Raw genomic sequence first — 15,223 nt, 5'->3', positions numbered from 1 at the left:
ACCCCTATGGTGAAAATTAACAACAAAACGTCACATTTTCACTCTGTGCTCTCTTTTCGCCTGGGTTTGAAAAACTGCACTGAAAGAAACCACACCTTCTGCCCGGAACAGCCTCCAGGAACATTTAGAATTGTGTGTATTAAACATATATATATAAATATTTTACATATTAGGTGGGCATGCCATGCACTACTTTTGCAGTACGTAATTTGCTTCTCGTAATGTCTCCTAAGCGCGCAAGCAGCCTTTATTACATAAAAGCCTAGCTTAAAAATAAGGAATAAATAATTTTCCTTATTGGTAATTTGTCCCGAGGGGCTGTTGTCTCTGCAAATGGAGTAAACCCCCCCCCCCCCCCCACTGTGCTGATTACTCTGAAGAAGGCGGGTCAGATCGTCAGTGTGGGAGAAATCCAGGGGCCCATCAACAGTAGCGCTGAGTGAAGCAGAGCTGAGAGATGCGCGTTCACTGAGCCGGAGGAAGGAGCACGGCTGCCTTTTCCTCCACCGCGCCTCACTTATAATAACCGCCTCATCACCACCATCAGCATCCCACCGCCCCCGGCACACTCTCATCAAGAAAGGCTCCGGTTTGTGGATGGGATTTTGCTCTGGATTACTATAATTTGCGATATTTACGCACGGGGCTTTTGTCCGTCCGGAGTCTCTGTGTGAAAAAAAGGTAGGAGCAGATTAAAACTGGTTTAGTCCTGTTTTATTTTTATTTATTTTTTTATTCTTTCCCTCCCCACCACAATCTTAATACGTTATTTGTTTCTGTGAGGATGCTTAAGTTGCGGGATTCTGAAGTTTTTCTGAAAATATTCTGCGAATTTGATGTGACTTTGAGGTGAGATGAGGATTTAGGCGCAGTGGGATGGCTTGGTTCGTTAGAATTTTGAAAAGCCCTCACCCGCAGTTTAACACTAAAACAGTGGGTAGGTCTGTGACGTGAGGGAGATAACGTGGACTTATTAGAGTTGATTTTTGTTGTTGTTGTTGTTCCTTTTTAAAACAAACAAATTCGTAGGGAATGAGCGAAGCGCGTCGAGATGGAAAGTTTTAGCTCTCCGAATCGCGTCTCTCGGTCGGAGAGAACAGCGAAGGAGGAAACTACCCCGAACTATTCCCGTTTTCTCGACAACTTCACCCACTAGTCCTGTTCAAATTTCGCTTAGTAATTTCCAAAAGCAAAGGTTCGTAAGCCCTTGAGCCACAGTCAGACTGCCACCGTGCGAGAAGCAGAGGGAAAGCTTGAGCGCTGCTGGGGGGACATGTAGCCCGCTGTTTTATTCATCCGTGCGGGCATGCGGGTTGGATTTCTGGCAGGTTTTAAATGTTTTCCTATCATCTGAAGGTTTAAAATATTCCATTAAGGGATGAAATTACTCATGTGATCGATAGCATCATTTTCTGTTGCACTTACATTGTGAAAGCTCGGCCGTGCGGAATTGAAATGTCCACCGGGGCTTTCAGCAGAGACTACAGCATCCCTCTAATTTAATATTTCTGCCAGAACTTATGTCTCTGAGCTGACTGCAGAGTTACTGCTGATCCCGTCTCTGTACCTTATTTGCTCTAAATATTGCTGGTCTTTTATAAAAGTCTGTTTACTGAAGCCCACGTTGGATTTCGTGATGCATTTAGGGGCCATTTGCTCATCTAAACTCTAAATACTGGGCTATTTTTTTCTTAACTGCAACATCTGGAGCCCTGCACAGATGTTCAGCGGGAGCGGAAAGAATCGTAATGTGTCCGTTCCTGCTGGTGCCAGATTGAAGTTTATGCTCTCAAGTTTTGCACTGAAGCTTTAAATGACTTCACTTTGTTCCCGGTTCACCCTAAAATTACCCTTCTGTTCCGTGCGCCCCACTTCCTCTTACCAGCAGTGGACTTGGCAGGTCCGGACACGCTTCTAATGCAGCATACCCTCGTCTGCTGTGACTGCTGTCGGATTAAATCGCTCCTCCGGGCTGCAGCTTGTGATGGACAGGGAGCACAGCAGGGGGCTGAGGGGGTCTCCAGTGCGTGATAGGGGCTCGGCTACATTACAAAACATGTCTATAAATCTGCTGCACCGAAGCCGGACCTGTCAATGCATCATTTATGGGCAGTCAGTGAAGGTATCCCATACAGGTCATCTCATATCCTGCACTATTTAATAATTCAATGTGTATATCCCGGAAAATATGTGCTTATTCTAGCAGAGCAAGGTAGCTATTTAGAAATTATGCGACTTCCTATTTGTTTAACAGGAGGCAGAAAAAAACAGGTTTGGGTTTATGCTAGTTAAACAGTGTACTTAATTAAGAAGCCCAAAACAGCTTGTTAATTTTTCCTTTTTCGCCCTGTGGAGTGAGGACTGCTGGGTGCTCTCAGGCATGCTGTTAGCTGAAGGGCATCTTTCATAACAAGCCTGTGAGGAAAAGTGTCAGTAACATATTCTGGGTAAAACTCAACTTGGCACTATGTTAGCTTCATTTAGCTTAGCTTTGAGGTGGAAAGATTTGGATTTTAAGCAGGGCTTATAGTCAGTCGAATGCCAAGTAGTTAATATCATGGTGGGCAAATGTTGTTTTTAAAGTCAGAATCAATTAAAGGTGAAAAAAACCCTATTGTAAACAGCTGTGTTTAACACAATGATGTCTCCATAACTGCTTGAAAGAGAATATGTTAGCATTGTTAGCATTCAGTGTTAAAACCATGGTTTGCAGGCTATAGGGACACCCGATATCTCAGTTAAGCAACACACACACACACACACAATAACTCATGTTAATTGAATAGAGTCCAGGGCCATTTTTTTTATACCAGGCAGGCATCTCAGATTTCATGGGCATATTGAGCCTTGCTTAGTCAAGGGACACAGCACATAACACTCTTTTATAGTTGGTGGCTTGGGTTGATGCAGTAGCGTTCAGGGTGATTTCACCACACAGAACCTTTTAACCTCTCCGCTGTCTCACAAAGGCACTTTTAAGACAAAGACAGTCGTCCAGCCAGGCAACCCAGCGTTGTCAGAGAGACACAGTCAGGTACACTCCTGCACAGGGACACACATGCATGTGTACACGGTGCATTAGCATAGGTATCAGTTTCTACAATTCAATAGCTTGCCTGCTGCAGCAAGATTAACTATTCAGGGCAGGTGGTTAAAGGGCCTATTGTGTTGCATGGGTCTGTGCTACTGTCATGATTGGACAATGCGTTTGTCTGGTGGGCAGCCCACTACCAAAACAATTGCAAGGGCAAAGGGCTGGAAGAGTACACACACGTATAAGGTTTCACCATGTGAATCATTCCTGGCTCTGCAGAGCAAAATCAAATAGAACTAGATGAGTACAGGTGTAGCGTACAAAGGCCAGTGAGCTAGTTAATATTCAGTACCGCTGTCATCTGGGTTTGGGTGATGTGAACAAGTTAAAAATGTATTCACTGAAGGAAATTTAGAAAAAGAATGCTAGTGGTGGGATTTGGAAATGAAGTAGCACCATCGTAACATCTTTCTGAATAGCTGTTTATGATTGCAATCCCCCAAAGATACGCAAATGAGAAAAGGAGAGTGGCGGCGGATAATTAGTCATATTTATCAGGATCCCAGCAGGCCCTTACAGACAGCAGGCTAACGTCTGAGGCTAAACACATGCTCCGGCTCACCTCAATGGATTTCCTCTCATCGTGGAATCAGCAAGGCAACCCAGCCCAGTAGATGGACTTTATTTATTTGTGTATTTTTCACAAAGCCGCTTTGTTGTCCTCCGACTATTTGGGAATTCATCTCTCAAATGAAGGCTTTACAACTATGAATGATTATTTGAGTGGACCTTCAAATAAAATGAGTAATTGGCAGAAATAGAAAAGTGCATAAAATGGTTGTAAACCTTTAATGAGTGTTCAGTAGATATTTAGTGCTATTTAATGGCCACCTAGAGAGTCAAATCTGCATTGAATGGTGCTCTCAGTATCCCTTCTAATTCATCTAAACTCATAGGCACAATTTGCCTAATTGCTGCTTTCCCTATTCCACCTCCTCTGAGTGCTGTTTTACATCTGAACTAGCTTTATAACTCTAGTTTAAGTTAGCATATTTTAGCAACACTAAAGAAAATCCCTACAGTTAAGCCAAAAGCTCACAGACAGTGTTAGTTTGACAAATTATCTTTTTGTTGCCAAAATACTACATTGTGTTGGCTAACTAGATATAGAATATTACAGGGTTTGTCAAATGTTTACAGGCAGGGGATCTCTTACAGAGGGGATCATTTTCCAAGGACAATCCACCACTCATTATCCTAGCAGTGATTTAGCTGGTCAGGGATTAGGGGTGTGGATCATTTGAAATATTTCCTACATAGCTAACTGGCTAATAAACCAAAGTACACTACAACAGGAATGGTTGATTGTAGCCTGAGAGGAGTGAGTTGTTTCATGACAGATTGTCATGATGTGTCACAATCATATTAATTTCTATGGGCCCTAATAGGATGATGGAGTGGACGCAACATGCTTGGCATGAATGGGTCTCATTTGTATAGACTTAATTGATACAACATTTTATATCCTTTAATATGAATCTCTGGACTCCTCTTTGAAAATAACAGGAAAACAATACCTTTTTTTTGCGTCTTATGAGTTTATATGTTTCATTGGGTCACATATTTTATTTGTGTCACACATCCCCTTGCAGGTGGTTGCTTTGTTTTGCTAGAAAATAGAGAATAGATAATAGAAATGCATTCAGTGCTGTCTGTTCTTTCCCTGCAGTTTAAACCATGGGGCGTGGAACCGGACCAACGATGACCGTTCTGTGCTTCAACCCAGGAAACCGCCTTAAAGAAAAATCACAAGACACAGCTCTGAATCACTGACAAAACACGCTGCGGCTCACCTTTACCATAGCAATTTTACACATTTATGTGGAAACTGGATTTTTTTTCCTTTCCGTTTTTGCACAATTCTCCATAGATTTGGCAGTTGAGATAAGATCCTTTATCAACGTTAGATCTGCCTCTCAGATAAAAAAGGATATTGCGCTGTCTTCCTGGCTAAGATTATCTATGTGGAATATAACATTCAGCAGAAAAAGCCCGGAACTAAACCATAATCAGATGTTCATATCACTTTGAGGATCTGTCCCCAGTTCTCACCCTCTTCTGAGCTCCCTGTTATTCTCTACCATGAATCCAAACAGCCTACCTGGATTTTTCCTTATGCTGCTAAGTACCATGCTGGGCCTAAGCATAGGCCTGGAGTTTACTGGCTCTGAAGGTCAGTGGGCTCGCTACCTGCGCTGGGATGCCAGCACCAGAAGCGACATGACGTTTCAGTTCAAGACTTCAGAACCAGAGGGCCTGATGCTCTACTTTGATGATGGCGGATATTGTGACTTTCTGCTTCTCGCTGTATCTGAGGGTAAGCTGCAGCTTCGCATCAGTATCGACTGTGCCGAGACCACCATCACCTCAGATAAGATGGTTAACGACAGCCGCTGGCACTTTGCAGCCATCAACAGGCACAATTTGCGGACTGGCTTGGCCTTGGATGGCCAAACCAAGACGGAAGAGGTGCGGCCTCAGCGGCAGTTCATGAATATTGTCAGTGACCTCTTTCTTGGAGGCCTCCCAGGGGACATCCGCACATCTGCCATCACCCTGCCCTCCGTCCGCGAGCTAGCGCCATTCAAAGGAATTATCACAGACCTCAGTTATGGGAGTAAGCTGCCCACACTTATCAATAGTCAGAAAGTCCGCTTGGAGATGATGGGCCTATGCACAGAGAACCCCTGTGAGAATGGTGGGATCTGCTCACTGGCAGATGGAGAACCCTACTGTGACTGCTCCAGAACTGGATATGTAGGTCGATACTGCACTGAAGGTAAGACGGCTGGCTCCAGAACCTTTCTGTGTCAAGCACGATTGCTGGTTAAAATTTTGAAATAAAAATTCAATGGGATTCCTTACAAATGCAGACCTCAACTAGCATCACATCTGCTGTCTGCTTCCAGGTATAGCGGGGAAAAAAAGATTATATGATTACCCTTCATATTTGCTTTTTTGAATATGTTGCATCGTTAAAATCATCTCATACCATGTGGCTTTAAGCAACGCAATAAATCTCAATACAAGCCCCTGAAAATTAGATTCAATTTCCATAACTGTGTTGCTATTCCCGCTGCTCCTAATGCGATTTGTGCCACACCAAACTTCATTTATGAAATGCCTCGAAAAATGTGCATTGATTGCACAACAGTGTAATCTATATAAAGCAGGAGCATCTATACTCTGACATGTTTGAGAGGTTTATTGCAATTCATGCAGGACACCCAATGAAAATACCGTGGGTTTTGTTGCTCTTACGGCTTTTTAGAACGTCTTCGTATTTCACGTGGGAGTTAAATTGGAGATGATGTTCTCAGCATTTCCTCTCCCTTCACAGTTATTACTTTTGATCAGGCAGTGGTGGATATGGTATTAGCTGATATGACTAAAATTACAATACTGAGTTCTCTTTTTTTCCCCCTATTAAATGTATTCAGATTTTGCAAGGTGCTGCGGGACCTGAAGGTACACACAAAGTTTGGTTGAGAAATAACTTCATGTGTTTTTCTTCTGCTTCTGTGCCAAGGCCATCGCTTCATTTGGAGAGTGTAATGAGATCCAGCTCTTTGAGGATATTCCACCCTATTCTATCATCTTCACACCCTAAAAGCTTTAGTTATTAAAAAAAAAAAAGTTGTTTTTTTCTAACTGATACCTACGTGGTCCGACAAAACTTGCCACTGGTCTTTCCCTTCCTTTTCAGGAAATGTATATTTAAAAAATAATTTCACTATAGACCAAGCTTGCTGCTGCTGCTATTTCATGTTAAAATCTCTCATTGTTCAGAACACCCTGCTGCTTTACAGCCTTGAGATCAGTGCTAGATGATGCCAAAAATAAGTTGCTCTTTTTTTTTGCTATTCCATTCACCACAACACAAAATTTTCGTTTTTTTTTCATATTCAAGAAGGGTAACCTTTTAAATACACAGTTTCAACATAACCTTACTCACTTAACTATTTGTTTATGTGTATGGATTGCAGGAGATCCCTTTGTGTGAACAGACCCATGTCAAATTGCCTCCCCTGCTGACCCACTTCCTGCCTGTCTAAATCAAACTGACATGGCTGAGGGATGACTCCATTTTGCCCGAAATCAGAGGAATGCTCACTGAACGCTAGAGCGCTAATGACGAGCTATTTTAAACTGTATCTAATACAATTAAAATGTTTGTTTTTTTAAATGTCATCTCTGTAGCGTGCCTTTAAAATGTGATTTTTTTTTTCTGTCTTTTGTTTCCTAATACGCACCAAAATTTGCTGATCAAATGAAGCTGTTCGGATGTCAGATCCCGAGTGCTAGCCTGTGGCATTGCCGAGGACAGCACGCGATGTGCTGGTTGCAGAGCAGTCCAGCAAACGGACTGGACTTGACCTCTTTTTGCTTCATCCCATTTGCCCGCTGCCTGTGTCAAACAGTCGATAGAGGAGGAGCAGGAGGCCTGTTGGTCTGAGGGCTGACGGTGGAACTGTGACATCTTTCTGTTAGAAAGGCCGAGGTTTTAAGACGACTCAGTCGGGCGGTGGTCATATCTTAGCTGCAGGGCAGAACAAGTCCAATGTGTGAATTTACCACTGGCCTGTTGTACCCTAATTTGTCACAGAAAATCAGCTGTTGGACAACAAACCACCTCATGCTTACTTCCTTCTTCGTCCTTCTATCCTTCTATTCAGGCATCTGTTCTTCATCTTCCTCCGATTTCAGGCTATAAAAAAAGGGGAGCTAGGGGAGGATAGTCAAGTTAATTCCCCAGCTGAACTGACTGCTGCTCTTTTCTGCTCTCCCATTAACTGATGTGGCTGATTGTTGATTATGCCACAGAGACTGGGAACCATAATTAGGAGGATAATGAGAACAGAGATGGCTAATTTGCCTGGAAAATGCCTGCGCAAACACCGCCGTCAATTCAAACTGTCTGCCGGCAAACTCGTGAAGAGTTCTTTTACTGTTATGGCCACATGTCCACAAGTGGACAAAGTACTTGTTGTTCATGCGGCGCTTGAGCACAGAATGTTTTCAGGGGATGTTCGCACACCTGTCCCGTCAGTATACTGTGATCATGCCGTACATTAATGAGCAATGAAATTAGCAATTTGTCAAATGTGTGAATATGTATATGTTACATTGTCGGATGCAGGAGTCCGGATGCATTTGCATTCACAGTGATGCGTGTGAATGCACGCGGATGCAGGCGAGGCCCTGGAGCTGCTCGTTAAAACGGGCAGATGGCTGACTGGCTGAGTGGACTGGGCCTTGGAAGAGTTTTCCCAGCCGTGTTTTTAATGGTAGCCTGCTAGCTGACTGGCCTAGAAGGGAAAATACAAGGACTGGGCAGAATTCACATGTGTGATGAGAAATGAGAAAATGGGAAAAGTGGGATAAAGCTTCTGTTTGCCACTTCACTGAAAAACATCCTTCTTGTTCCCACACTGGTATACCCCTCTTGTTTTCTCATCTGTCATGAATTAGTGGGGGTCAACCTTCTGCTAAGGCATCATCATTTCACCGCAGTGATAATTATGAAATGGTTCCGTTCTCTGAACGCCTGCAAGCCCTTCCAGAAAAACCACCCAGCTCAGCCCACAGCTTTGCACCATAAACAGTTGGCCATAAAACACATGCTCGGTCTCGCCTCCCGTGTGGATCAGGATGTATCAGTGTGGCTAACTGCGTCATGGCGCATGGAGTGAAACTAGACAGCACTCGCTCTCTGCATGCGTCGACTTTAGTGTGCAGATCTGTAGCTGTAGCTTTGGTACTTGACCTTGTCATTGATCATTCTTAAACTGCTTCTTTAAGCACAGTCATCTTTATTATTCTCCTGCTATTCCTTGTGCAAATATCACTGTCTTTAATAGAAATGATCTGGATGTGAAATCTCTTTCAGTTCAGCTAACTTAGCAGTGGTGACATTATGAAATCTCTTGAATACCTTGTGGTTTTTGTGGTTACATAAAGGTGTGCAGAAGGTCAAGGTTGTTAAGAGCTGCACAGGATTGTTTAATGAATATGTAAAAATGATCATCCATGTCCTCTTTCAGGATTCCACATCCTGCATTTGTAATGAGCAGTTTAAGGACCTCCTTTTTGCTTAAACAAATTTGCAGGGACTCGGTGGAAGGTTAGTAATTGAAGGCTAGGGCAAGCAAACTGTTAAGTAAGTGCTGAAATGGTGCCTTTGGGCTTAGCTTTGGGGATTAATAAACAGACATGGAAAAAATGACAGTTACAATAATCTTACTATAAAAAGTAGGTCAACGAGAAAAAAATGGTGCAGGGACTTGCCTGATTCCAGTGCACGGGGCATTTGTGTCTAGTGCCCATGCTGAAAATTATGCTAGGATTTGAGTGGTGAAGCTGCTGGTAAAATAGAGCCAGGGATTACGCTCGGACCACATGTCCTCCACAGCACATTGGCTTGTTCTGAGCACCGTCGCGACAAGAGAAAAGGTTTTATCTACACGGAAACTGAGCATTTAACACACTCGCACGCACGATATCTGGACGCAAGCATTTGCACAGTCAGGGAAAAAAAATATGTGTACCTGCTGATTCAGGCACATAAATTCAAGCATTAAGCCCCCCCCAGGATCATCTCCTGAGAACTGGAACAGTGCTGCCGTCCATCAGCTGGCTTCTACCCTCCTTTCCCACACTTCCACCCATCGCCCTTCCCTTTCCTCTTCCAATGTCATTTTTCTTGTGTGGGAGGAGAGACAGCATCCATTTTAGACTCCCAAAAGGAGACAGGAGGAAATCTTCACCTCGTCTTCACCATCCCCTGCTGCAGAATTTGCCTCCCTACTCCTCCTCTCGAATGATATATCTGTTGTGGGTTGAGTTTGTTAAATTTAACATTAAACAAGGACTTAAAGCTGTCAGGGAGGCGGGTGGGAAAAAAAATGAAACACGGAAATCCCTGAATGTATCTAGTAGTGGGAAACAGGCCACTCCTCTTTGTAGACTGGGCAGAGATCAAGGCGCATCGCTAAGTCACATTAATATCTGATATCTCGCGTTAGAGCCGATATTTAAAATGTCTGATGTAGTCTGTCTTAATTAAGATGTGTTTAATTTTCCTCTCATCAGTTTTTGATGCTCTTCGGGGGGCACCGATTACAAGCGCGAGTATTCCTATTAGGATGCGAGCTTCAGGTTTGTGACTAAAGAAGAATAATAAATATATAACAGACTCAACTGATGTTGAATCCACTCAGTCATCTGTAATGTTGCCTAAATCACACTGGCATGTCTGATACCCACAAGGTGTCACTGACGGGTGAGCTCTCGGTGAGGATGTTTGCCGCGAGCGATGAAGCTTAACATGCGGCTTTTTTTCTTCTTTTTTTGTAATGTTGCCGTGCTCCACTATTAGCTACACCGGGACTCCCACTGTGAGCATTCTTCTGAGAAACCACAAGGGGCGTGTGATTATGGGTGAGCGATAAGTTGAAGAAGAGGAGATGGAGGAGAAAGGCATGGGTCTGAGAACAAGCAATCCTGCAATCCATAAAACTCACACCATAAATCCTCAGCAGCGTGGATTTATGCATCATTTTACGTGTTCAAGGGACTCTGTGTGATGTGGAATATTATGCTACAATGACAATATTCGAAATGTGGAAGAGTTGTTTGCACAAATGTCGATCTGGATCCCGAGGGGGCGGGACAGATTCAGTTTTATGCCTTTTTCTTTCCACAGGTGTTCACACTGAAATAGTTTACAATCAGACATGTCAAGAGGGCGCCTCTTTGCTCCTTACATGATCGCAAGTGTGTTAGGGGTTTGGTTTTTTTGCATGTGTAGATGCAACATGCAAAAGTGGCTGTAGAGTGTTGCTAATGTGATGCTTCTCTTTGCTCTCTCTCTCTCTCTCCCTCTTTTCCTGACGTTTCCACAGCAGTCCTGAGAAAACCAGGTGAGTCTTGAGGCAAATGAAGTCACAGCTTCAGTTTAACTGCTGCAGCCATTCACGTCCCATCCAGTTATAAGTTATTTATGCATTCACCTTTAAAACGCGAGCAAATTTTTTACCACAAGTTCTGTTTTAACTCTTAGATTTGACCTTTATTCAGTAAACACCCTCCACAGTTACTTTATTTTCACGCAGACTGTTCCTTGTATAAGTCATTTGTCTGTTTCAGTGGAAAGCTTTCAAACGCACTTGGGGAAGCTTTGCCTTTAGTGTGATAGCCATTCTTTGCCATTATGCAAAGCATGCACAGTGACAATACAACTGTAGTATTGGCGTGTTGTGTTTTTTCTCAATTTTTCCTCTCTGTTCTCCTATCTGTTTGATTTTTCTCTTCAAGGCCTCGCACACCTGAAGGCAGAGCAAGGTACTCTTTCCTCTTTCTTTGTAGATATCTCTTTTATTTATTTGTTTTTTAGCTCACTAACCCCTGTGTTGGTTGTGAGCTGTAAATTTACAGTGTGCGCCTGCACTACCTGTCCGTTTGCATTTGCGTGTTGCTGTGCGGCTACTGCAGAGAGGTGGGGTGGGGGTGGGGGGATGACTGTGTGTGTGTGTGTTTGGCGCAAAGGGGTGCACGACAGCATGGCATGTCCCACATCTCACCTTTGTCTCTCGCTGCGCTCGTGTGTGTCCTCAGCCTCGTTTCATCCAGGTCTCTGTGTATTACATAATTGTGTACTACTCTCACTTCCACAGCAAACAAGCAGTGACACGGTCCACTGTGTGTGAGCGGGGATGGTGGGGATGGGGTGAAAAAAACAGGGAAGCTCGGGGGTGGGGTTGGGGCTGGATAAGGAAATCACTGGAATTTGGGGAGACAGCTCAGAGGAGAAAGAAGCTTATCTGGGATAGAGAGGGGGAAAGGGAACAATAAGGATCAAAAAGTGTCAAGGTAAGGTGCATGTAGGAGAAATAGTAGCAGGGTTTGCATTCATATTTGATGAATCTGCAGCAACACAATTTACACTCTACATCCACTGCCAGTGTAAGATAATATTGAAGTCTGGGTGGTGGATGGGTGAAGACAGCAGAGCCCATTTCTGAAGTAGCACATTCATGGAATTTGAATTACTATTACTATGATTAAAATGGACGGAGCCGCTTCCTTTCTGTCGGATCAAATTCAGTAAAGCTGCATTTGAGAATTTATTTTTTGGAATAAGCTTAAAAATATCAGCGTTCACAGGCTCTTAGTTACTCTGCAATTTAGATTTTTTTTCAGATCTCGCTGGCTTGTTGAAAGGGAGTCTGAGACTTATTGTATTTCAAAATCAAATTCAATCTAGCTCTCCAGGAGTCCAAGGTTATTAATTTTGGCATAAAGTAACTGTGACTTTTCTCTAATTGTGCCCAAGTGTTTTCAGTCTTCACTTACCTAAACCAAACTATAACTGTGTGCCGATGTTACAGAGAAAGGATGTTCGTTCTTGTTCTTGGAAACAACATTTGGCCATGGCTTTCAGTCATATGACGATTTCTATCTTCACCGGGTGGAGTTTGCTCAGCTATCATGAGCAAACTATGGTTTATTTACAGTACCGTGCAAAAGTCTTGAGCCACCCATCATTTTTTAAATATTTTGCTTCCAAGGAGCCAGACTTGTCATTTTTTAAAGTAGTCTTGAGCAATAGTTCTCCAGGTCTTTCTTTGGACAATAGCTGCTTTTACACCCAGTTTCAGTCCAGTCCTTGTACCTGAGCATTTTCACAGCAATGTTTTTTGTTTGTTAATCCACTTAACAAATCTATGGACCTGAATGAATCATTCAAACATAAAAGCACCTACTGACCTGTGTTGTGTCTGCACATAATGAATAACTTAGCAAACAACCCATTTTTAACTCTATTAGCAGCAGTTTGTCACAAAAACATACATTTTTTGAGAGTTTAGACACTCTTGAGGAAAAAAGGTAGTTATCCCAAATAGTGACTTAGAAAAATATAAAGAAATGACTTTTGCACAGTTCTGCATATATACTTCAGCCAAAACTATCCATGACAAATAGCCAGCAAAAACCTTAGCCGTAGACCTCAACTCTATTAAAACAACACACAACGGCATAACCAAAATGAAAACTGGAAAAAGAATTGTTGAGATTTTGAAGTGTCAGTTGTGTGCTGCCCGTGTGCGCTTCTCCCATTACTGCACAATTTGCATGATTGTCGACATGTTGCATGCAAGTGTCACAGGCTTTATGTAGACTAACAATAGCTTAAACCTACTTTTTGTTGTCTTTTTCTGGTGCTCTGCCTTGGATGACACTCTTCCTTCTTTTGTCTCTACGGATCCTTTCTCCTCTCCAAAAACTCTAGGTAGAAGCAAAGGTACAGCAAATCCTTTTTTCCCTACTTTTCTTTCATCTAAGCTGCGAGAGCTCTCTCTGTGTGTTTACATTTATGGGCTGAATTTTCACTGCCACTTATTTTTAATTCACTTTGAGTGATTATTTAATGTATTCATTTGCTCATTGTGGGAGAGTGCCAGGAAAGTCACAGGACCTGATGCTTTCCAGCTAACGAGCGCTCACAGTTATCGTTGCGTGAACGATGAATGAGTGAGTGGAGAGATGAGAGAGGGTGGAAAGAAACACAGTGTCAGTACCGCATACTAAATGAGTCTCTCTTAATTATCACCGTTAAATATAAATGATGAGAAAAAATGGATTAATCATTGTCTTAGCAAGCAGTAAATATTAATAATAGCCTGTCTGTGTGAAGATGCATGTGTTGTGACAGTTCTGTGTCTCGGAAAAAAAAGAGTAATTGGTGAATTTGACCTAACATTTAACTTCATTTAAATGAGGCCATAGAAGCAACCTCTGTGTAGTGCAATTGTGCAGACAATATTCTCATTATACATTGATCAAAGCCATGTGGCCTGTTCTTGTTAGTTGTGTGTGTTTGTGCATTTTTACAGGATGTCCTGCCACGTTTGTGTGCTTCTCTGCGTCATCTTGATTGATATCAGTTTTAAAGAAAATAGCATATTTTCTAATTTAAAGTAGCTTGCATGAGATGTAGTCATGTGCACAAGTGTCCCATGTTCACAACAGTGGATTGGTTTGATTGATTGTGAGCCCGCCTTCTTAGCTACTGTTGACAAACCTTATCAGTCTTTCTGTTCTTGCACGTTGCATATTGCCGTTTGCTCTAATAACGGGGGCGACTTTGACACTTGAAATTTCGAGTTATTTTGGAATCAGTCAGTCCTTGCTTTCAGCAGAGGTAAGCAACAGCAGGTTTTCTCATTTTTAGTCTGCAGTCATTCAATTTACTGACTAAAATGACTGCAGGCAATTTGATCAGCTTAGTAGATTTGATCAGCACTGCTTGGCTAATTAAGCTAACGGTAGCTCCTTGTAATTAACACGGCTTGGTGTTAAAATTTCATAAAGAGAGTCTTGTAAAAAGGATCTGAAAGAAGGGCTATTTTGCTCATTTGCACCTTCAAATTTTCGTTTGTAGCTTTGCATGGTTAACAGTTCAAAAATAATCCTCATTTTTCTTTCACTGGGTTTTTGTGCAGTCCCACAGTTCATCCTCTGTTTTAGTTCCTCTCCCTCAAAACCCCTGCTCACAGACAGCACACACAAACAGAGCTGTGTGCCATGTTCAATATGAGCATCCACCCTTTTAACAGTATATGTACTATACTGGTACCCTTTATATTTACCCTTGCCTTCATGTATCATATGGTCAGTCTGAGGCTACACGTTCCTAAAGACAGTAGGCAAAAATATAGCATCCTACATGAAAAAGGCTTTCTGGATGAAACTTTGACAAACTTGACACAAACGTCCTCAAATCCATCAGTTCAGTCTGTCTCCTAAACTCTGATAGCGGTCAGGATCGGTTTTCACACGGTGGAAAAATGTTACACAGTGGATGTGAACAACCTGTAATCTTACAAAGTGATGCAATCTAGTGATTTCCTTGGTCTTGGATATGATGCTGGGTTTCTGCTCTATGTAGTAAGCAGACAAACACACTATATACCATCACTTATATTTTGCTTTTGTCTTCTTGGGCCACAGTAAACTCCATACCCCCCACTGTTTTGATACAGAGTTGATAGTTCTGCAACTTCCATCACATCTTTAAAAAACCCAATTCCAATAAAGTTAGGACACTCTGTAAAATTACAAAAAAAA

General features: G+C 42.5%; 1 protein-coding gene across 11 annotated transcripts in view; it reads left to right on the top strand.

Annotated features, from left to right (window-relative positions):
- Positions 1 to 419: 419 nt before the first annotated feature.
- The window catches only part of nrxn3b (neurexin 3b), a 314,465-nt gene continuing 299,661 nt past the window's right edge, over positions 420 to 15,223 (top strand). For 10 of the 11 annotated variants that reach the window (XM_063496538.1, XM_063496541.1, XM_063496540.1 and 7 more), the window contains exons 1-4: positions 420 to 681; positions 4,764 to 5,873; positions 10,999 to 11,016; positions 11,411 to 11,437. In XM_063496538.1, coding sequence (XP_063352608.1) covers positions 5,177 to 5,873; positions 10,999 to 11,016; positions 11,411 to 11,437 — 742 coding nt within the window. In that variant the 5' untranslated portion in view covers positions 420 to 681; positions 4,764 to 5,176. The remainder of the gene's footprint in view (positions 682 to 4,763; positions 5,874 to 10,998; positions 11,017 to 11,410; positions 11,438 to 15,223) is intronic. The other variant, XM_063496537.1, reaches the window with a different exon arrangement.

This window comes from Pelmatolapia mariae, linkage group LG15 (genome assembly GCF_036321145.2).
Source record: "Pelmatolapia mariae isolate MD_Pm_ZW linkage group LG15, Pm_UMD_F_2, whole genome shotgun sequence".
Classification (NCBI taxonomy): domain Eukaryota; kingdom Metazoa; phylum Chordata; class Actinopteri; order Cichliformes; family Cichlidae; genus Pelmatolapia; species Pelmatolapia mariae.
The sequence above is the reverse complement of the archived record's forward strand: the minus strand, read 5'-3'. Positions and strand labels throughout refer to the sequence as shown.